The following is a 24,831-nucleotide window of genomic DNA, read 5'->3' as shown; positions in this document are numbered from 1 at the left end:
GCCAAGCTCAATCAATTTATTTGCTTCATTTCTTGTTTTGATTATTTAAATACATTTGTCTCCCTAGTGAAAATTCTTGTTGTACTGGTAAAATCACTGGTGGCTTTTATGTCATTGATTACTTTTCTCTGACTGTTCTACCAGTTATAAGTTTCTTGTTATTCATCTCCGGCTGCAGTAAAATAATGTAACACTTTGGAAAGAATATACATACAAGTAGTCCCGCACTGGAAGATATGATGGCAAATATCTCCACCGCCACCATGTGTTTTCCTTTGGTGCTAAGATAAGCTGGGATAAATGTTATCCATACACTAGCAAATACCAGCATGCTAAAGGTAATAAACTTGGCCTCATTGAATGTATCTGGAAGTTTTCTGGCTAGAAAGGCAACGAGAAGGCTGACTGAGGCCAAAAGTCCCATGTAGCCCAAGACACATGCAAAAAACACTTTGGATCCTTCATTGCATTCCAGGACTATGGTTCCAATCTCGGCCACCATGTTGAACTCTTCGAATGGAGCAGAGCTACATAACCATACCAAGCACAGCACTATTTGGATCATTGTACAGCATGGGACAATGTATATCGGAATTCTCAATCCAACAAGTCTTTTTATTCGACTGTCTGGATTTGTAGCACTGAATACCATGATGACCGTTATAGTTTTGGCCAGTATCGCTGACAGAGATAGAGAGAATATAATGCCAAACAATACTTGTCGTAGCATGCAGGTCATCATATTGGGCCGTCCAATGAATACTAAAGAACACAGGAAGCACAACATTAGGGACATGAGAAGAAGATAACTTAGTTCCCTGTTGTTGGCCTTAACTATGGGAGTTTTACGCTTAATAATAAACAAAAAAAGCACAGAAAATGTCAGTGCACAGCACAAAACAGAGATACAAGCTAGAGAGGAACCCAATAACTCATCATAAGCAAGGAACTGAATGGACTTTGGCAAACATTTCTCCTTAGATATATTTGGCCACTGGTCTTCTGGACACTTTAGACATTTGGCACCATCTGGAAAGGAAAAACAAATATCTAGAGCTTAATTTTCATGATAACACCAACTTTGGAAAAAAAAGCATGACTTTGTGATACTCTGTCAGGAGTTATATATGCTATATCTGTCTATATGTGGCCACCCATTGGTTGCTATGTGTATTGGAGCCCATCAAGGGTTTTATTAACAAGTTTTCATAATTTACTGATTTTGATTGTCTTTAACACAATTTAGAGGATGGTAAGTATGGACATAGCTATATGTAATTATCAAGCTTAGTCCAAGTAAAAGTACAACAAAGGGGTATTAATTAATATCTGCACTTGACTTATTAAAGACACATATTTAAAGAGTTAACCCATAATTAAATATTCATCAATTAACCATTTGTGTTTATCAAAAATGTTTTTATGTCTAAATTTTACAATGACATGCAATACATATGTCATCACTTAGGCTCAGTTCACACCTGAGCGTTCTGAAAGGAGCGCTCTGTATGCGCGATTGTACGGGCGTTTACAAGCGCGCATACAGAGACAAGTGTGCACACAGTGTCGCGCGTTCCCGAAAGTCTATGTACGGGAACGCGCGACAAGCGCCCAAAAAAACGCTCCTGTACTTGTGTGAGCGTCGGGCGTTTTACAGCGCGATCGTACGCGCTGTAAAACGCCCAGGTGAGAACCATTCCCATAGGGAAGCATTGGTTTCTCCTTGTTGAGCGTTTTACAGCGCGTAGGAACGCGCTGTAAAACGCTCAGGTGTGAACTGAGCCTTAGTGTTCTTTTCATTTCCTTTCAGAATATCTACTTCATGTGTCCAGTACTAGTGAGAAGAAGCTTCCTCCATTGCTCAGGTTTTTATTGGCTGGCCTGCACAATAGCAGGAATCACTCCACCAGTGGGGTGCAACAGGGGCTAGTACTGAGCTACTGAGCATGTGTGACCACCAGCTATGACTCATGAGGTGGATGTTCTGAGTTGAAATCAAAAGAACAGCAGGTGATGGAATAACAAGTATAGTAGAACGATATCTAGACAAAGTTTTTTTGAAATTATTCTGATTTTAAAAAGTGCTAAAATGTATATCAGTTAACATAACAGCTTCAAACAGCTAAAATGGGGATGGGGCAGGAGCCGAACACTCACCTATTAGATCAATGTCGGAATGGGGTTTCTTGGGCCCACCAGAGGAAATTGTTCTTGAGGCCCAACCCTTATTTCAATAAAGTTTAATACATTTTGATTCAAAGAAATAGGCCCTAATGGCATGTGTTTAACTCTAAAGGCAAAAAAATGGGTTTCCTCCTGGACTTTTGGGACCTACTATGGTATTAGATCCCCGATCCACCAGATGCTGGTAGGCAATCCCACCCTGGATCAAATATTGATGACGTATCCTGAAGGATCAGTTAGGACAAGTATGACATACCATTAGGATTGAGGATCTCTCCTTCTGAACAGGGGACACAATCAAAGCAACAAATCTTCTGCCCCTGTTGTGCAGCTCTTCTAAAGCCTTTTGGGCATGGATTACTGCATAAAGAAACTGGGGGCTAAATATAACAAATAAAATATACATATATAATAAAAGTAGCAATATATTAATCAAGAAATTATTAAGTGTTTAGAGTCAAATGCAAATTAAAAAGTTAATGACATTTCAGGCATGTAGACATGTATACTATTCATTGCAGATGTCATGATGAGCCAATACTGAACTTATGGGATCAGTTATCAAACTGGTGTAAAATAGAACTGGCTTAGTTGCCCATAGCAACCAATCATATTCCACCTATCATTTTCCAGCTGTCAAAAATGAAAGGTGGAACCTGAATGAGGTTCCATATTGATCATTTTCCAGCAAAGAGTATGTTCTGTTGGCCACATAACATACTCTTTGCTGCCAAATGATCAATATAGAACCTCATTCAGGCTTCCCAGTTAGTCCTGTTGATCTACTTTTATAAGGTAGATCTTGAACTGCTACCTTTGACCACACCATGATCACTGGCCTTAGCTCTGCCGAATTTATAGGACTTGCATGGGAAGAGTCAAGCTTTCTCATACAGTGGTCCATCCAATAGAGATGGCACTGCAGGATCCTAACTTTTGTGGAGATCATCCCAGTTGATCCAGAGTATCTTCATCTGAACCACTTTCAACCTAATTATATTATACTGTATACTGTAGTTTTGCTATCTTTATATTAATATGTTTGGATGGCTTTTGGTGGCTTTTCAGTTTAACCCCTTAGTGACCAAGCCTGTTTGGGCCGTAATGACCAAGTAAGATTTTGGAAATCTGACATGTGTCACTTTAGCAGAGAATAACTTCGTAAAAGTTTTGCACATAAAATTAATTCTGACATTGTTTTCTCGTCACATATTGTACTTTACTTAGGTGGTAAAATTGTATTAATAAAATATGTGTATCTTTATTAAAAAACTAAAAAATCAATGAAAATTTTAAAAAATTTGCATATTTTCCTACTTTCAACTGTAATATTTCACATACATAAATACTATTCAATATTTTTATCAGAAATATATTTCCACATCTTTACTTTATTTTGGCTGCATTTACAAAAAACTTTTACTTTTATTTAGGAGACTTACTATTTTAACATTAATTTAAAAAATTTTCAAGTACATATTTTTTTCTGCAACAAGCCAAGTTTGCATAGGCTTATAAGTGTCAGAATAATAGAAGCCACACAAAAGTGACCCCATTTTGAAAACTAGACCCCTTAACGTATTCATCTATGGGTGTATTGCACTTTTAGACCCCTATTTTTTGTAGAAATTAATGCTAAGCAGGCGGAAAAAAAAATAATTGTTCATTTTTTACGCAAAAGTGTAAATTTAAAGATAGATTTTTTTTTCTACAGAGCACATGAAAATGAAAAAGTACACCCCAAAATGTATAACCCCATTTCTACTGTCTTCAGAAATATCCCCATTGTGGCCCTAATCTTATGTCTTGCCAAACAGCAGTGTTCAAACTTAAAAGAGCACCCAGTGGCTTTCAGAACACAAGATTTGCTTGAAAATGTTTTCGGCCCCATTGCACTCTTGTAATGGCGTTGAGCTGCCAAAACAATAGAAAACCCCCATAAATGACCCCATTTTGAAAACTAGACCCCCATTGTGGCTCTAATCTTATGTCTTGACACACGGCAGGGCCCAAACATAAAGGATCACCTGGGTCCTTTCAGATAATAAACTGAAAATGGTTCAGGCCCCATTGCACACATGTAATGGCGTTAAGCTGCAAAATGATAGAAAACCTTTATAAATGACCTGGTGTGCAAAATTAGGCTGTGTGCAAAATTATTATAGGATGAAATAATGAGTAAATATCGTTTTATTCAAATTGTTAATAAAATTTTCACAGGAAATTGGAGAAAAATATATTTAGATGGGTGACCCTGTTACTGTCTTAGAAATCCACCACATTCTTATCTTTGTGGCTCGTACAGATGAGAAGTGAAGCTGTGCACTTATAAGGGAGGTAGATTTCTAAAAAGTCATTTGCCTGCACATATGACTATGGCCTCATGCCCACGACTATTTTTTCACGGTCCGCAAAACGGGGTTCCGTTGGTCCGTGATCCGTGACCGTTTTTTCGTCCGTGTGTCTTCCTTGATTTTTGGAGGATCCACGGACATGAAAAAAAAGTCATTTTGGTGTCCGCCTGGCCGTGCGGAGCCAAACGGATCCGTCCTGACTTACAATGCAAGTCAATGGGGACGGATCCGTTTGACGCAATATGGTGCAATTGCAAACGGATCCTTCCCCCATGACTTTCAATGTAAAGTCAGGAGTTAATATACCATAGGATCAGAGTTTTCTCCAATCCGATGGTATATTTTAACTTGAAGCGTCCCCATCACCATCGGATTTGAGTTAGATCGTGAAACTCATATCCGACAGTATATTCTAACACAGAGGCGTTCCCATAGTGATGGGGACGCTTCAAGTTAGAATATACTACGAACTGTGTACATGACTGCCCCCTGCTGCCTGGCAGCACCCGATCTCTTACAGGGGGCTGTGATCCGCACAATTAACCCCTCAGGTGCCGCACCTGAAGGGGTTAATTGTGCGTATCATAGCCCCCTGTAAGAGATCAGGGGCTGCCAGGCAGCAGGGGCAGACCCCCCTCGGCCCCCCCTCCCTCTATTGTATTAATTTCATTGGTGGCCAGTGTGCGTTTCCCCCCCTCCCTCCCTCTATTGTATTATTTTCATTGGTGGCACAGTGTGCGGCCCCCCCGGCCCCCCCTCCCTCCCTCTATTGTATTATTTTCATTGGTGGCACAGTGTGCGCCCCCCCTGGCCCCCCTCCCTCCATTGTATTATTTTCATTGGTGGCACAGTGTGCGGCCTCCCCTCTCCCCCCCCCCCCGATCATTGGTGGGAGCGGAGAGTTCCGATCGGAGTCCCAGTTTAATCGCTGGGGCTCCGATCGGTAACCATGGCAACCAGGACGCTACTGCAGTCCTGGTTGCCATGGTTGCTTAGCAATATTAGAAGCATCATACTTACCTGCTGCGCTGTCTGTGACCGGCCAGGAGCTCCTCCTACTGGTAAGTGACAGGTCTGTGCGGCGCATTGCTTAATGATCTGTCACTTACCAGTAGGAGGAGCTCCAGGCCGGTCACAGACAGCGCAGCAGGTAAGTATGATGCTTCTAATATTGCTAAGTAAGGGGAGGCCGCACACTGGCCACCAATGAAAATAATACAATAGAGGGAGGGAGGGGGGGCCGGGGGTGCTGCATACTGTGCCACCAATGAAAATAATACAATAGAGGGAGGGCCGCACACTGTGCCACCAATGAAAATAATACAATAGAGGGAGGGCCGCACACTGTGCCACCAATGAAAATAATACAATAGAGGGAGGGAGGGGGGGCCGCACACTGTGCCACCAATGAAAATAATACAATAGAGGGAGGGAGGGGGGGCCGGGGGGGTCCGCACTGGCCACCAATGAAATTAAAACTGGGGAGGGAGGGGGGTCTGCCCCCTGCTGCCTGGCAGCCCCTGATCTCTTATAGGGGGCTATGATATGCACAATTAACCCTTCAGGTGCAGCACCTGAGGGGTTAATTGTGCGGATCACAGCCCCCTGTAAGAGATCGGGTGCTGCCAGGCAGCAGGGGGCAGTCATGTACACAGTTCGTAGTATATTCTAACTAGAAGCGTCCCCATCACTATGGGAACGCCTCTGTGTTAGAATATACTGTCGGATATGAGTTTTCACGAAGTGAAAACTCAGCTCTGAAAAAGCTTTTATGCAGACGGATCTTTGGATCCGACTGTATGAAAGTAACCTACAGACGCGGATGCCAATCTTGTGTGCATCCGTGTTCTTTCACGGACCCTTTGACTTGAATGGGTCCGTGAACCGTTGTCCGTCAAAAAAATAGGACAGGTCATATTTTTTTGACGGACAGGAAACACGGATCACGGATGCGGCTGCAAAACGGTGCATTTTCCGATTTTTCCACGGACCCATTAAAAGTCAATGGGTCCGCGAAAAAAAAAGGAAAACGGCACAACGGCCGCGGATGTACACAACGGTCGTGTGCATGAGGCCTATGTCATGCCAAACTGAAAAAAAGGGGGAAAAAACTGAACTGTAATGAAATGCAGCAAGTTCAAGAAAATGGAACAAAATGTCTCCTTTAGTGTACAAGCCCTTAGTTTACTGGTGAGGAACAACTCAATCATTAGAGATCCTCCAAATAAAGAAAATATAATGCCAATATACAGCAATGTGAATGGAATTAACAGCTTTGTGTGACAGGACATAGTCATTAAAATGAAATTAGGAAAATCAGGAAAACAAAATCAGAAAAGGTAAAATTTGTTCCAATGTCTGAAAAAAAAAAAAAAAATTTGCTCCACAACCCATCCCAAAAGGATCACTCCCTCCCTGGAAAGCCCACAAACTAAACAGAAAATGAGAATAAATTGACTTCCTGAAAAGCCCCCCCATCCACCCTTTTTGGCATTAAATAAAATTAATAATTAGCAACCGTATGGTACGTCTCAAAACAGGGGTAATTGCAGAGGCCTGGTTGTGATGGGCAACTGGGGCAGTAAATTTGGGTGTCCCTCCTCCTTCCATGTTTGCTACACACCCGGCATCGTTTCTGAGGATATGTCTTGCTGGTAGTGGCAGGGACGGGGTGAGGAAAGTGGCGTTCTAAATGCCTTCGAACATCCTCAGATTCAGAGGCTTGCCCAGGTGCGGGGGACTCAAACAGGAGACTCAACCACCTTCACCTGGAACTCAATGAAGTTGAGGGTTCCTTAGGCCTTTTTATATTATAGGTAGCAATCTGAATGAGGTAGTTTGCTACCTTTTTATACCAGGCCCTGTTTTTTCGCTTCACCAGGTAGTGTTAAAGCGTCTGGTCTGAGAGGTCTACGCCTCCCATAAATGTATTATAATCTGTCACACAGACCGGTTTGTGTTTGTCAGCAGTAGCCCCCCTCTCCCTAACTGCTACTGTGGTGTCTGCGTGCAAGGTGGTCAGCATGTAGACATCCTTCCTTTCCCTCCACTTCACCTCAAGCAGGTGGTCATTTGCAAGGGCAAAGGATGCTCCTTTCTCCAAACCCTTGAACACCAGCAGTTGTGGGTATCCCACTCTATTTTTACAGACTGTCCTACAAGCCCCTGTGTTTGCAGCATGGAGGGAAATTATCAGTGTACACATGGTACCCTTTGTGTAGGAATGGTGCCAATAGATCCCCACAATTTTTCCCGATGTCCCAATATTTTCAGGGAAGCCTGGGGGGTTAATTTGGGAGTCTCTGCCCTCATATACAGACAGACCGTAGGTGTAGCCGGTTGTGCTCTCGCACACCATATATAATTTTACCCCATATCTGGCATGCTTGGAGGGAATAAACTGACGGAAGGAAAGGCGGCCTTTAAAACTAAAAAGGGATTCATCGACGGATAGATTTTTATCAGGGGTATATCATATTAAGAATAAATCCCTAAGGTGGGAAATAAGCGGTCTCAATTTATTTAGGCAGTCGTAGGCTGGGTCAGATCTGGTGGGACTTGGGAATTGTCCAAAAAATGCATAAACCGCATTAAGGCTTCATAGCGGTTTCGGGACATAACTGCTGCAAACACAGGGGTTGAGGGGACAGTACTCACAGACCAATAGGATCGGACAGATGGCCATGTCCAGGGTAAGCCCCCAAAATTTCTTTATTTCAGGGACACTTGTGGGGCTCACCGTCTTATATAAATAGACGTGGGCTTTTGTACAGCAAACTGTGTGGCATATAGATTAGTTTGCTGCACAATTAATTCCAGGACTTTATAGTTCACAAATAAATGAAAAAAATCATAAGGGGTAAAATTGGTGACGTCCATGTTAATTTGGGGAGTAGATAAAAATTGGGGTAGTTGGGGGGAAGATGAAATAGCAGGAACCCATGTAGTAGAAGGGACAGGACTGCTGGGTGGAGAATTAGATGAGGTGGCGACTTCTACCACCATAGGGCTATGGGGTCTGGGGATGGAAGCGGAGCTAGAATCTCCGCTATGGGAAAATATTTCCGCCTCTGAAGCGGTGTCAGATTCCGAGTTTTCAGAGCAGAGAAATTCATATGCCTGCTCTGCACTGTATAATCTTTGAGCCATTTTTTTTTTTATAAAAAGCTCAGATAGAAAAAAAATTATATATATATATATATATATATATATATATATATATATATATATATAATATATATATATATACACACACTGCTCAAAAAAATAAAGGGAACACTTAAACAACACAATGTAACCCCAAGTCAATCACACTTCTGTGAAATCAAACTGTCCACTTAGGAAGCAACACTGAGTGACAATCAATTTCACATGCTGTTGTGCAAATGGGATAGACAACAGGTGGAAATTATAGGCAATTAGCAAGACACCCCCAATAAAGGAGTGGTTCTGCAGGTGGTGATCACAGACCACTTCTCAGTTCCTATGCTTCCTGGCTGATGTTTTGGTCACTTTTGAATGCTGGCAGTGCTTTCACTCTAGTGGTAGCATGAGACGGAGTCTACAACCCACACAAGTGGCTCAGGTAGTGCAGCTTATCCAGGATGGCACATCAATGCGAGCTGTGGCAAGAAGGTTTGCTGTGTCTGTCAGCGTAGTGTCCAGAGCATGGAGGCGCTACCAGGAGACAGGCCAGTACATCAGGAGACGTTGAGGAGGCTGTAGGAGGGCAACAACCCAGCAGCAGGACCACTACCTCCGCCTTTGTGCAAGGAGAAACAGGAGGAGCACTGCAAGAGCCCTGCAAAATGACCTCCAGCAGGCCACAAATGTGCATGTGTCTGCTCAAACGGTCAGAAACAGACTCCATGAGGGTGATATGAGGGCCTGACGTCCACAGGTGGGGGTTGTGCTTACAGCCCAACACCGTGCAGGACGTTTGGCATTTGCCAGAGAACACCAAGATTGGCAAATTCGCCACTGGCGCCCTGTGCTCTTCACAGATTAAAGCAGGTTCACACTGAGCACATGTGACAGGCGTGACAGAGTCTGGAGACGCCGTGGAGAACGTTCTTCTGTCTGCAACATCCTCCAGCATGACCGGTTTGGCATTGGGTCAGTAATGGTGTGAGGTGGCATTTTTTTGGAGGGCCGCACAGCCCTCCATGTGCTCGCCAGAGGTAGCCTGACTGCCATTAGGTACCGAGATGAGATCCTCAGACCCCTTGTGAGACCATATGCTGGTGCGGTTGGCCCTGGGTTCCTCCTAATGCAAGACAACCTCATGTGGCTGGAGTGTGTCAGCAGTTCCTGCAAGACGAAGGCATTGATGCTATGGACTGGCCCGCCCGTTCCCCAGACCTGAATCCAATTGAGCACATCTGGGACATCATGTCTCGCTCTATCCACCAACGTCACGTTGCACCACAGACTGTCCAGGAGTTGGCAGATGCTTTAGTCCAGGTCTGGGAGGAGATCCCTCAGGAGACCGTCCGCCACCTCATCAGGAGCATGCACAGGCGTTGTAGGGAGGTCATACAGGCACGTGGAGGCCACACACACTACTGACCCTCATTTTGACTTTTTTTAAGGACATTACATCAAAGTTGGATCAGCCTGTAGTGTGTTTTTCCACTTTAATTTTGAGTGTGACTGCAAATCCAGACCTCCATGGGTTGAAAAATGTGATTTCCATTTTTTTATTTTTGTGTGATTTTGTTGTCAGCACATTCAACTATGTAAAGAACAAAGTATTTCAGAAGAATATTTAATTAACTCAGATCTAGGATGTGTTATTTTTGTGTTCCCTTTATTTTTTTGAGCAGTGTATATATATATATCCCACCCTGTAAATTTTAAATTAATGAAAATAACTGACCGTCCCTAATAGACACCTAATGACGGATGCCTAATGACGGACACCCACTGATGGACACACACTGACCGCCAGTAATAGACTGACACAGAGTCCCTAATAAAAATAACTGACGTCATAATGACGGACACCCACTGACCGCCAGTAACAGACAGACACAGGGTCCCTAATAAAAATAACTGACCGCCCTACTGACGGACGCCTAATGACGTACACCCACTACCCGCCAGTTACGGACGGACAGTTTATGAACGGATTTTTCTTTTTTTTACAGTAAATTGCACAGCCAGGACAGAAGTCCGATCTATCTCTCTCCTCGCAGAACAACTGCACTGAGCGGAGAGAGAAACACAGCCCATGTCCTGGCTGTGTTTAGTAAATATAATGGATGTGATCTCCATGATAGGTTTATCATGGAGACCTGTCACGGAAGGTGAGGGAAGGGAAGCAAACCAAACACAACAATATTACACAAAACAACAGGCTAGGCCCCACAGCTAAGGAACAGGGAAAGGTCACCTCTTGACTATCCCTGAGCCATTCCCTGACTAGTAGCAACATAAACAAATCTCGATGGTAGAAGTGTTCATGCACTCGAACCTACACCCTACTGCAACTGATACAAACCCTCAGCTATGGAATAGGCGAAAAGACAACCGGTTCCTTGCACAGGATGAAGGAACCAGCGTCTACCTAAGTACTAGCCAGAACAAACAACAGAAGGGAATGAAGGAGGACTTAACTGAAGATGAACTGGGAGCAGGAGATCCACAAAACACCAGCAGAGAACTCCAGGAGAAACTATAAACCGCAAGAGCTATAGTGAGAGGCAGGTATAAATAGCATCACTAACAAACTAAGGAGCAGAACCTGTGAGAGGGTGGGATCCTGCCCAAAGTCACAACAAAGCAATCTGTCAGATAGATTCACGTGCAGCAAGTCTGACAGATCTTCTCAGATCATTCACAGGGCAGGGCGTGACAAGACCACATGATCAGGGACCATTACTATTGGTCCCTGATGGTTACTGTGCTGAAAACAGATCTTCAGCACAGTAACCAGTGCGCATGTCTGCGCCATTTTTTTTTTGTTAGTTTTTTTTTATTAGTAGGGGCTCCTGCCCTTTATAAAAACTTTTTATTAACTTAATTAGGGGCCATATTGCCCCGATCGGGGTGCTGGGGGACCAGATCGGGGCATAAATAATTACACTCTTTCCTCTCCTGAGGAGAGAGAACCAGTGCAGGGGTGGCGGCGGCCATATAGTGAGCGCATGCGCTGGGCAGCCGCCGATATCTTTGCTGAGGTACTGGGGGGTGGGGTGAGGATTGGGACCCAGCTTTCCCTTATGGGGAAGCTGGGGGACCCAATCCATGCACCAGAGACTTTCTCCCTCCTCTCTTACATGAGTGGAGGGAGAAAGTTTACTGCCGGCAGCTCTGCAGCTGGCATTTTCGTTGATCGCCGTGATACACTGTATTACGGCGATCACATGATCAGAGACTGCTTGTCATGGTCTCTGATTACTGCCCCAAGCCATCAGCTACCTCCGATAGCTGCGGGCAGGGAGCTACTGTGCTTTTTTGTAGCACTAGCTTGGGCTGAAGAGCTGCTGTAAAAAGGCGAACCTCCAGCCCAAGGCCCCTTAGTGACCGCCGTAAAAACACATATGGGTGATCACTAAGGGGTTAAAGGAAATGTGTCACCAAAAATGTTATCTGCAGTTAAAACCAGATAGCAATACATATCCTTTTTATCTAATTTGTTTTTATTTTCTGATTGCAGATCATTTTACTCTATTTCCTGAACATGATTATTGGGGCGGGCATTTTGCCTGATCTGTTCTTAACAACACTTAGAAAGCATTAAGGAAATTGCTTTTCAGGAGCCCCATGGTCCATAGACACAATTGTCTAGAGGACCCCATTGATTTCTGGACATGCTCTGTGACCTTGTACAAGGAAAGAATGGATAAGCTTCGACAATCACCTATTGTGAATGGTGGATCCTGTTTTATCTGTCATTCTAATCCTGTCTGTAATGATATCCCCTGTATAGATAAACAGGCAACTGCAGTAGAGTGATCTTTATAGACTAAGAAGTGGCGCCCCTTATTAGGCTTAGTGGCCAGTGTGAGAACTGCAGGATTTTATGATTTTTGTTTAAATATAGATATTGAAATGTAAAATAAAAAATAACATCATCATAAATTAATAAAAAATATGTTAAAGATAAAAATATGATTTAAACAATAGGTTATTTTCTGATTACACATTCTCTTTAAGCATACAAAATATCATACCTGTAATAAATGCATGGTAGAGACCTAGATATTATATATTAATATATAATTTAAAACCATTGGCCAGAACTTACATGACGGTGGTCATTCCAGACAATACTTCTTTCTTCGACCTGCAGTTCATTTCCTTTTGCAGAACGTGTATCTATTTTGCCGATGTTAATGTACTGATTGCTACCGTTGCGATAGAGCTGCCAGTTAAGAATATCCAGTGAAAGCGGAATATCTCCATTCTTGTCAAAGTATATTTTCTCCCCTCCAGTATTTTTAAAGTTTACTTTTTTGATGTAATAGAGCAACTGAAAAATCCATATAAAGTATTTAAATTGCATAATTTTGTAACAAGTTATCGCATGGTGTGTCGTACAGACAGTATCTTGGGGAGGGGGGTCTTTGATTTTACTAAACAGAGAGTAAGGCCTGTATTACACCAACAGATTATCTGACAGATTTTCTGACCAATGATTCGTCAGATGGCCTATTACAGACACAGATCTTTTCTTATACTCACCAATACTCTGATTGGACAGATATTGGTCAGGTAATCTGTCGGTGTAATACAGGCCTAAGCCAGGAGGGCTCAACCTCCGTCTATGTCAAGTTTGCATTTATCTGATTTTATTTTAATTGTAAACTTTTCTGTTATCATTGTACACAGTGGACAAATCATCAATACAATTTTATGGGATATTTCTGAATCCTCCCATAAGAAACAGATTCTAGTGATAAATCTTCTGCTGGAATTGTTGTATTAAAGGATAGTCCAGGGTTTATTCTTTTTAAAATGCAAAAAATGATTTAAGATAAATGTAAAAAAAAAAAGACCCTAAATACTCATCTTTTTAATCTGGTGCCCATTGATTTTTGTATACCTTTGTCCAGCTGAACATGTACCGTCTAACCACATGACTACTACATCCAATCACGGACCTCAGCATTCTTGTCCGTACGGCATCAGACCGTTGTAGCCTGTGGGTGGATGCAGCAATCAGATGTACGGAAGTATGTAGAGACCTGAAGGTCCATAGTATCAGTGGAGCAAGAGTGGCTGGTAAGTAAATAAGTGATGCTTTTTTGTGTTTTAAATTATTCTCAGCCTTTAGAAAAATACTAATAATGTTAATAATAATAAAAAAATAAATAAAATAAACTCTTTTAAGAGCCAATGAATGAGTAGGCAACCATGCACCAGATAATTCTCTATTACTCTGGTTGACTAGTCCAGTTTGTGCACAAGTCACTTTTGCTACTATTTTTTATATATTGAAATATCTTTACATATTTTATTAAATTTGTACATATTTTATTAAAGTTCGTCAGAAATTTGTATGAAAGGGTTTGACGTAGTCTTCAGGGACTTCAGTAAAGATAAAAGCAGTGTTTATGGAGTGTATCTTAGAAAACTACTTTATCCAAATATACAGCCCATATAAAACCTCAATAAAATCTCACTATAGTGGATTTGTACCACTGGAATAGATACATAAAACAAGTGTGCACATGAGGCCTTACTGCAATACATGATGTTCTTCTTATGAACATCACTGAGTAGGTTTATCTCATGAATAACACAGATGAGTTATTTTCCCTAAATTAGTTTTGGGTCTCTGATTCAGTCTAATACAAAGTTCTCCAATTGCCCTGTAAAGTCATGTATAACACTTTGAGGTCTTCTAGAACTATATATTTATCACCAATAAAGCATTAGTAATGTCAGTTTTTTTTGTTTGTTTTATTACAAAGTGGTCCACACATGATTCCTTTTTGGTGGCAGATGCAGGGGCGTTGTTAGGTCAAAACATTCGGGGCTGGAGCCCCGGATGTTTTGTCCAGTGCCCCGAATATTTATGCTGGTGGGATTTTTTTATTTTATTAGGCTATCCCTAGTCGTCTGGGCAATCCCACAGATCATCCCCCAACCCCCCTTGTACTTGTTCCGCTACTTGCAGGCTGCGCGGGCATGAGTTCAGAACTTCAGTCACTTCAGTCCACAATTCTGTTCTGCGGCGCGTGATCCTGCGAGACCCGCCGCAGGAGGTCCTGGGTCTCGTGGGATCACGCGCCCTAGAACAGAATTGCGGACAGAAGTGACTGAAGTTCTGAACTCATGCCCGCGCAGTCTGCAAGTAGTAGAACAAGTACAAGGGGGGTTGATGGGTTCCAACTTTTGTGATTAGTTTATAGTTGGGGCATTTGCTAAATTTTTTATTAGGCTGACCATAGGTTAGGATGATCTGTGGAGTTTCCCCAGACAGCTAGGCCCTTCACTGTAGTTATTAACCCCTTTCAGCAGTCCCCCATTCACTGAAGGGGGACTGCTGAAAGGGGTTAATAACTGCTGTAAAAACTCCCCCCGGTGGCGATGAGGGCATGGCTTCATGGGGTGGTGGCGTGGCTTCACGTGGGCTTGTGCCCCAGATGTCTTCAGACCCTAGCAACGCCCCTGGGCAGATGTCTTCTTCACTGTCTTCTGGTCTGTAAAGTGGTGTCCGCCATTTTGAGCAATTTGTACAGGACAGCTCACAAAAGTTTGGGATTTGTCAAGATTAGAATCCCTTGAGACATTCATATCAAATTCCACCGACGTAGAATAAATTTGTTTATCACTACTAAGATTCATGAAAATATACATTTGACAAAAATACTAAAAGAGCATCAAATGTATAAAAGATAGCCTGGTACAAAGAAAGCCAGCATCAACAACAGAATAACACAACAAATAGTTTCCTGTAACTCAAACTTTACCTGCCAAGGTTTATGTCTGAAAACATCTGCACAGGATCCATTGACAAATGGCCCTTGCCCTGTTATACATGTGTGCATCTGGTGCAAGGCATAGGCAATAGCAAACACCGCAGTATGGATTTTGTATGTGTATCTAAAGTTGTAAACATCATACACATTGGGGTCAATACTGTCCACCTTCTCTTCTCCTGTACACCAAGGACTTTGATACAGAGAAGTATTCAAAGAAGAAGAATTGTTAGAGGGATTTCCTGAAGGCCAAACACAACTAAAAGCTTTTTCCCAAAATGTTTTAACAAATATGTCATTGGTAAATTTAGATGGATGTACGCTCTGAAGAAATTCTTTAAAACCTGGAATTTTCCCACTTGGCTGTGCCACGCCTATACTGCCATTTAAAGTTGTTAATATGTCAGTTCTTGGGAAATCAGAAGTGATGGACCAACTGGAAGAGGCAAACCATACTTTATTTGTAATGTTCTTAACTGAGGCTTCCTCCATGAGAGGGATAAGGTTCTCCATCGTGGAATACACAACAATGACTGTGGCTTTCGAATTCTTGATAACATCTATGATGCTTAAAACTGACTCCATTGAGTTGTGGTTCGGAAGGATTTCCAGAAAGGCTACACAACCTCCGTTCTCTTCTACCTTCTTAATTAGTAACTGAGACCCTGATCGTCCCAATTCATTGTCCGAAGTTATGATCCCTACCCAGCTCCAGTTAAAGTAACCCACCAAATGAGCCATTTCAATCACTTCATAGTCATCATTGGGTATGGTTCTAAAGAAAGACGGGAATTGCAGTTTATCACTTAGAATTGGATGAGCTGAGGCATAACTTATCTGAAAGAAACGGAAATAAGTTGTAGATTTAAGATAGCATAAAATATATATTATGTAGACACGTATGGTGAAGGAACTTTACATGTTTGCTGTATATAACTTAAATTTGGTAAGAGTCTTGATTGCCGCTCTCCAATTATTTTTGCCCCAATATACGGATGTGTGTTATTTTGGCCTTCGTCAGGCGGGAATCCACAATAGCACAGCAGCTGTGGCATCTGTTAAACGCATGTACCCAAGGTTTACATTGGGAAATTCTCCCAGTGGAAAACTATGGTAGACAATGCAGTAATAAAGAGACCTTCATGTACATTCCCTTTAAAACCATGTGCTTTTAATTACATTTCATAGTGTATGTTTTAATTGGTAAAATTACCTGTGATATTTATGAAAGTCAATTGACGACTATAAGATTAATTTGGAGTTACATATACTTTTATAGCTTTTCAATTATTTCAGTCTTAAAGGCATGAATAGGTGTGAATTCAGTCTTAAAAGCATTAAAGGTGTGAATTCAACTCCAGGGATCCCAATGTTACCAAGAATGGGGACCCTAAGGCTGGACATAGCTGTTGGCCTGATACGCATGCATGCTCAGTCTAGAGTTCAAGTGTTCTCAATAGGGAAAATGGAGAAAGTTGCTACCAGACACCTCTGGCAGAGGCTTATCTCCCCTCAGACACCTCAGGCATGTAGAATATCAGCAGTCTAATGATAAGGGGAAGGAAGGATTAAGCTGTAAGCTAAGTTAGGACATTCCCATAAACATTAGATAGTAGACCAGTCCTGCCAAAATTGGTTTGTTTGGCTAGCATCAGTCTAATGTGTTTTATGGCAAGCTTGTAATTCAGCTCTCCATAGAAATTAACGGCACAGGTGGAAATTGCTCAGCTCCTCTCTGTCTTTGACTAACTTTGCTGGGCTCTCTGAAACAAGACTGACTTTGCTATGGCAGCATCTGCAAAATTACTCCCTAATGTGAATAGCTACATGGCAAATTTGCACCACTCTTTATTCATGGTGTGGACAAGAGGGTTGCAGAGTAAATGAGAGATGAAGCAGAAATTACAGGAAGTCATGCAGTGTGTTCTTGTGATAGGCTGTGATGGAAAAATTCTTGACACACAGGTTGCAGCCATGTAATTTAGTTTAGGTGGACAACCCCCGAGTGTGCTGCATTATAAAGTGGACGGTAAATGGAAAACATCTCTGGAGATTGTATATCCAGAAAAAATTGTTGTTCAATGCACTCTTCAAATCATGTGTTTTTGTGTTTTTTTTTTTTTTTTTTTTGACACATATTGCATACTCTCTTTAAAATGGAATGATTTTAATATGATCTTCCAAAGAGAAAATGTTTTTATTCATCAAAATACTGTATCTCTGCCTATCTCTGGATTAACAAAAACTCTTGGATAATTTTCTGGATCACTGGCAAATCTTTCAAGGAGTTGGTCCATGCTAAATGTAATTGTACAGCATTCTAATCCTAGACCAATCCTGTTTGATCATAAAAAAACCTATTCCTGCTATTTCATCCACCTTTGATTTCTATCTAGGTGATCTTCAGAAAAATCTGTAGAAATAGGACTATGTATGAATGTAGGAATCTGTATGGACATTAAGGATCACTGATTGATTTCTATATAATATTGTATAATATTCTTACCTGAGGATATCTGTACAGGCCAAGAATCCTGGCCATTGGTATGGATGCCTTTGAAGGCATGTCCCCAACTATCGCAGATGGCATTCTTTCTGTGTGGCAGCTGAAGTTTGGCACTGTTTGCTTTTTTCCTGATAAGATCCATGCTGTCCCCATTAAAGACCTAACTTGATTATAGCAGGAATCATACAATTTGAAGCCCAATGTGATATTTGGAAGAATTTCAGATGACTGATTGATTTCCCATATAGCATAAACCATAGCCAGGAGGTAGCGGTAATACCTTATGTGGAATCTGCAAAGAAAACAATAAGGGCTGACTCACATGGCCATGATTGGTCCTGAAAACTTAGCCCATGTATTGGTTGCATCTCCCGGAATGACCGTGACTCCTTTGACTGTATCATAGTAATTTATGATACGGTTAGTTGGTATCTGATCGTGGGGCTATTGCAGTGCACTCATATGATGATGTTAGTATACTCCAATATACCCATAATCTTATAGAGACTGACTGAATCACACATTACTATCATACAGTGAGTTTGGGTCAGGGGAGCCATGTTGTTCCAGGAGATGCGGTCCACACATGAACCATATGTCTTTTCATAGGTTATTAGTATTAGCAGATCAGCTGTTATCACTATTGCCCACTCATGTAGTATTACATGGCAACTGTCTTTTCTGGCTAAAAAAGATATAGAACGTAATGTCCTATGATTCACTAATTGTTTTATAAGACTGCAATCCCAGTTTTTCATAGCCACCAATATAATACTCACGTGGTACATTTAAGTGATGGTGGTGGTTCTTGGAATGTAATGTTAGCATACTCTACATCCAAGTGGACAGCAAAAAGTCCTCCAAGGGTGATTTCACCTTCCAGAGAGTAACCAAGGGAATCTTCATAGGTAAGTCTACATCCAGCCAAAGTTGCTCCACATACATTACAGTTTCTTATCAGCCACAGAAAGACAGGGGCAAAATAAAAGTAAAGAATATTCAGACTCAGCTTCATTCTGTTTATGAAGATAAATGACACGTATGTTAGTTTCCATTTGGGTAAAATCAAGAGAAGAAAACCTTAATGTCCAGAATTCAATACTTTGGCTCTGCAGGATCTGCAGAGGTAGGCCACCTTCATCACAAACAATTTCAAATTTTCCGATCTGCGCTGCCAATATCAGGAACACAAAAACCCAAAGAAGCAAAGTGGACTCTGTTTCTCCTCCTTTCTGCTCCACATGATCACACAGATAATCACTGTAGTGGAACTTCAATGCTTTCCACACTTCCAATCTTCTTCTATGTTCCTTCCCAGAGTCACAACAGTTCAACTACAGTGATTATCCGTGTGGAGCAGAAAGGAGGAGAAACGGAGTCCACTTTGCTTTTTTGGATTTTTATGTTTGTGATATTGGCAGCGCGGATCGGAAAATTTGAACTACACTGACCAAAAATATAAACACAACACTTTCAGTTTGCTCCCATTTTGCATGAGCTGAACTCAAAGATCTGAAACATTTTCTACATTCACAAAAGACCCATTACTCTCAAATATTGTTCACAAATCTGTCTAAATCTGTGTTAGTGAGCACTTCTCCTTTGCTGAGATAATCCATCCCACCTCACAGGTGTGGCATATCAAGGTGCTGATTAGACAGCATGAATATTGCACAGGTGTGCCTTAGACTGCCCACAATAAAAGGTCACACTGAAATGTGCAGTTTGATCACACAGCACAATGCCAAAAATGTTGCAACGTTTGAGGGAGCTTGCAATTGGCATGCTGACTGCAGGAATGTCTACCAGAGCTGTTGCCCATGCAATGAATGTTTATTTCTCTACCATAAGCCATCTCCAAAGGCTTTTAAGAGAATTTGGCAGTACATCCAACTGGCCTCACAACCGCAGACCACATGTAACCACACCAGCCCAGGACTTCCACATCCAGCATTTTCACCTCCATGATCATCTGAGACCAGCCACCCGGAAAGCTGCAGCAACAATCGTTTTGCATAACCAAAGAATTTCTGCACAAACTGTCAGAAACTGGGAAGCTTATCTGCATGCTAGTCATCCTCATCGGGGTCTGGACCTGACTGCAGTTCGTAGTCGTAACCGACTTGAGTGGGCAAATGCTCACATTCGATGGCATCTGGCACGTTGGAGCGGCATTCTGTTCACGGATGAGTCACAGTTTTCACTGTTCAGAGGAGATGGAAGACAGCGTGTGTGGCGTCATGTGGGTGAGCAGTTTGCTGACGTCAACGTTGTGTATCGAGTGGACCATGGTGGCGGTGGGGTTATGGTATGGGCAGGCATATGTTATGAACAACGAACAGAGGTGCATTTTATTGATGCCATTTTGAATGCACAGAGATACCGTGATGAGATCCTGAGGCCCATTGTTGTGCCATTCATCCACGATCATCACCTCCAGTTGTAGCATGATGATGCAAGGCCCCATATTGCAAGGATCTGTACACAATTCCAAGAAGCTGAAAACATCCCAGTTCTTGCATGGCCAGCATACTCACCGGACATGTCCCCCATTGAACATGTTTGGGATGCTCTGGATCAGCGTATACGACAGCGTGTTCCAGTTCCTGCCAATATTCTGCAACTTCGTAGAGCTATTGAAGAGGAGTGGACCAACATTCCACAGGCCACAATCAACAACCTGCTCAACTCTATGCGACGGAGATGTAATGCACTGATTGAGGCATGTTTTCTGTCCCTCCCCCCCTCCCAGTAAGGCAAAACTGTGCACATTTCAGAGTGGTCTTTTATTGTGGGCAGTCTAAGGCAAACCTGTGCAATATTCATGCTGTCTAGTGTTGGGCATACATGCTCGGCCGAACACTAATTTTACTCGAGCATTGCGATGCTCTGCACATCGCGGTGTTCGAATACCGCGTGTGCTCGAGCTCGATGCTCGAGTATCCTCGCATGTTTGTTAGCTGATACGCAGCCAATAAACATGCAGGTAAGTACTGCCATTCACTGTAATGCCATAGCCATGTTGGCTACTGGCATTACAGTGATTGGCTGGCCGGAACATGTCATCGGGTGCTATAGCACCCGATGACACGTGTTCGGCTCAGTCTTAGTCAGGGAGAGCTGGAGAGCAGAATGGAGAGATAGTGTAGGGAGTAAAATAGGAATATTTTAGTTTTTATACTTGTTATAGACCCAAAAGTCCTTTTAAGGACTATAGTTGTATTTGGCAGCAATATATATTTTTAGCGCAAACTGCGCTAAATAGTTTTCAATTGTTTGGCCGCTGCAGACAGCGACATTATCTGCACTACATATCTTGTCTAACTTGCCTAAAAATATCTGTGACATCCAGTGTACTTTTTCTGTAGACGGTGTCCGCTGCGGACAGTTACATTACCTGCGCTACATCACCTTTATAACGTTTGGGTATTCGAAATATCACTGATATTCAGTCTAATTTTTTTGCTGCTGGTGGCAGCGACATTACCTGCGCTACTTGTGCTATACCTCCTGTATAACGTTTGTGCAATCTAAATATCAGTGACATTAATTCAGTGTAATTTTTTATTAGCCGCTGGTGACAGCGACATTACTTGTGCTATACCTCCTGTATAACGTTTGTGCAATCTAAATATCAGTGACATTAATTCAGTGTAATTTTTTATTAGCCGCTGGTGACAGCGACATTACTTGTGCTATACCTCCTGTATAACGTTTGCGCATCCTAAATATCAGTGACATTCATTCAGTGTAATTTTTTATTAGGCAGTAGTGACAGCGACATTACTTGTGCTATACCTCCTGTATAACGTTTGTGCAATCTAAATATCAGTGACATTAATTCAGTTAAATTTTTCATTAGCCGCTGGTGACAGCGACATTACTTGCGCTATACCTCCTGTATAATGTTTGCGCATCCTAAATATCAGTGACATTCATTCAGTGTAATTTTTTATTAGGCGGTGGTGACAGCGAAATTTCTTGCACTATACCTCCTGTATACCGTTTGTGCAATCTAAATATCGGTGACATTAATTCAGTAAAAATTTTTATTAACAGCTGGTGACAGCGACATTACTTGTGCTATACCTCCTGTATAACGTTTGCGCATCCTAAATATCAGTGACATTCATTAAGTGTAATTTTTAGGCGGTGGTGACAGCAACATTACTTGCGCTATACCTCCTGTTTAACGTGTGCGCATCCTAAAAATATCTGTGACATTCTGTGTACTTTATTTGCGCATACACTTACAAAACCAGCGCTACTGTATGTGTGACATACTTGCAAGCATAAATACCATTTAATATGCACAAGGCGAGCAGTAAGGGATGGGAAAGTGGCCATGCTGCTGATGGTGCACACAGAGGCCGTGCCCCTGGGCGTGGTGAACTGTGCCTGCTGCCAGAGCACAAGAAACACACTCATCTATGATACCTAGCTTCATGTCCCAGTTGGCCAGGCGGCTCAGGACACTACTCTCGAAGTCAGACCAGTGCGATTAGGTGGTCGGTTGGATTGCAGCAGATAATGCTTCCAGTCGGATAAGAACCACCCTGTCTTCCACAAAGTCCAGTCACAGTAGCCAAGAGTCTGGTCAACTGAATCCTCACCCTGATACTCCTTCCACCCACCATTGAGAGTCTTGGCAAACAAGTGATCCCACACTCGGATATTCCAAAGAGCGGTTTACATCGCCATTCCTTAATTTGGGCCTCTCACCAAGCCCGCTTGAAAAAGGACATGAGGAGATCTTGTGCCCTGATTCCCAAACTCTGGAGCATTCACAGTCAGAAGAAGAGGATGTGTTTCACAAGGTGGATGATGATGATGAGGCACAGTTGCCAATAAGTCAACGGCAATTAGTGTCTCAAGAGATTCATGATGGGGATGAGACACAGTTGTCAATAACTGAGGTTGTTGTTAGGTCAACAAGTTAGGAGGATGACCGTAGTGAGGAAGTGGAAGAGGAGGTGCTGGACGATGAAGTCACTGACCCAACCTGGGAAGGTCGCAAGCCGAGCGAGGACAGCAGTACAGAGGGGGACGGATACGCAGCACCGCAACAGGCTGGAAGAGGCAGTGGGGGGGCAAAAGGGAGAAGGCGGGCCATATCAAACAGGCCGACAACTGTTCCACACAGCACACCCTTGCGGCAATCTCTCTTGCCAAGGGGTAGGTGTTCCGCAGTCTGGCGCTTTTTTGAGGAAAGTGCGGACGATAAAAGAATTGTAATTTGCAACCTGTGCCGTACCAAAATGAGCAGGGGCGTGAACACTAGCAACCTCACCACCACCAGCTTGATCTGCCACATGGCATCAAAGCACCCTAATAGGTGGGCCGAACGCCTGGGTCCACAACCAGTGTCTGCGGGTCACACCACTGCCTCCTCTACCCCTATGTTATGTGTTGGCCAATCCCCTGTCCAAGACGCAGACCCGGATGCCTCCCGCCATGCACCTGGACCTTCGCAAGCATCATCAGCTAGCAAATCCACTTCTGTGTCCCAGCGCAGTGTACAGATGTCTATACCCCAGGACCTTGAACGAAAGCACAAATACCCAGCCACCCACCCACAGACCATAGCACTAAATGCGCATCTTTCCAAATTGCTGGCCCTGAAAATGTTGCCATTTAGACTTGTGGACACTGAGGCTTTATGGAGCCTGATGGCAGTACTCTGTCCTCAGACGCCAATATTTTTCACGGTGTGCAGTCACAGCCTTACACCAGCGTGTGTCCCATAACATCACCAGTGCCCTGACCAAAGCAGTTATTGGGAAGGTCCACTTAACGACTGACACATGGACAAGTGCTTTTGGCCAGGGACGCTACATTTCCCTGACGGCACACTGAGTGAACGTTGTGGAGGCCAGGAGTGAGTCTTACCCTGGGATGGCACAGGTGCTACCTACGCCAAGGATTGTGGGCCCTACTTCCATCAGGTTTTCCGTCGCCACCTATGTTAGTGGTCGCAACCCCCCCCTTCTCCTCCTCTACCTCCTCCTCTACCTCCTCCTCCACTTCCACCTCTGAATTATCATCTTGCAGCACCAGTCAGCCATCAGTCAGTAGCTGAAAGCAGTGTAGCACTGCAGTAGGGAAGCGGCAACAGGCCATGCTTAAACTGATCTGCTTAGGTGACAAACAGCACACCACCGCAGAGCTGTGGAAGGGGATAAGGGATCAGACTGAGCTGTGGCTCTCGCCACTCAACCTAGAACCAGGCATGGTTGTGTCTGATAATGGCCGTAACTTGGTGGCGGCTTTGGAGCTCGGCAAGCTCACACACATCCCATGCCTAGCCCACGTGTTCAACCTAGTGGTTCAGCGGTTTCTCAAAACCTACCCCAATTTGCCTGAGCTACTGGTGAAGGTGTGCCATGTGTGTGCCCATTTCCGCAAGTAATCGACAGCTGGTAACACTTCAGCAGCGCTTGCAATTGCCATCTCCCCAACTGTTGTGCGATGTGAGCACTCGCTGTAACTCCACGTTCCACATTTTGGCCAGGCTTTGTGAGCAGCAGAGGACAGTAGTGGAATACCAGCTGCAACATGGTCGTTGCCTTTCCAGTCAGCTTCCGCTCTTCACAAGCAACGAGTGGGCATGGATGTCTGACCTCTGTGAGGTTTTACACAACTTTGAGGAATCAACACAGATGATAAGCGGCGATAATGCTATTATCAGAGTAACCAGCGTAACCATCCCACTTCTGTGTCTACTCAAACGCTCGCTGCTCACAATTAAGGCGGACGCTTTACATGTGGAAGAGGTGGAAATGGGGGAACAAAGTGCACAGGGTGATATCCAGACCACCCTCAGTTCGTCTTCTCAGCATGAATAGGAGGAGGAGCA

General features: G+C 43.1%; 1 protein-coding gene across 1 annotated transcript; it reads right to left on the bottom strand.

Moving 5' to 3' along the window:
• Nucleotides 1-118: 118 nt before the first annotated feature.
• Nucleotides 119-18,263, bottom strand: LOC120981500 (extracellular calcium-sensing receptor-like). The gene is made up of 5 exons (XM_040411038.1): nt 17,976-18,263; nt 15,461-16,306; nt 12,790-13,014; nt 2,441-2,564; nt 119-1,029 (listed from the first exon to the last, which is right to left on the bottom strand). Exons 1-5 carry the CDS (start codon nt 18,231-18,233, stop codon nt 119-121), a joined length of 2,364 nt encoding a protein of 787 aa, XP_040266972.1. The 5' UTR covers nt 18,234-18,263.
• Nucleotides 18,264-24,831: the final 6,568 nt, after the last annotated feature.

The sequence above is a fragment of the Bufo bufo genome, chromosome 11, assembly GCF_905171765.1.
Source record: "Bufo bufo chromosome 11, aBufBuf1.1, whole genome shotgun sequence".
Taxonomy (NCBI): domain Eukaryota; kingdom Metazoa; phylum Chordata; class Amphibia; order Anura; family Bufonidae; genus Bufo; species Bufo bufo.
This window is presented reverse-complemented; position numbering and strand designations above follow the sequence as displayed.

Coding starts and splice junctions, on each gene's coding strand:
- LOC120981500 (XM_040411038.1), bottom strand. CDS start 18,233: ATGGTTTATGCTATATGGGAAATCAATCAGTCATCTGAAATTCTTCCA. Junction 16,307..17,975: donor GCCTGTACAGATATCCTCAG/GTAAGAATATTA, acceptor CGTTTCTTTCAG/ATAAGTTATGCCTCAGCTCA. Junction 13,015..15,460: donor TCAGACATAAACCTTGGCAG/GTAAAGTTTGAG, acceptor TGGATTTTTCAG/TTGCTCTATTACATCAAAAA.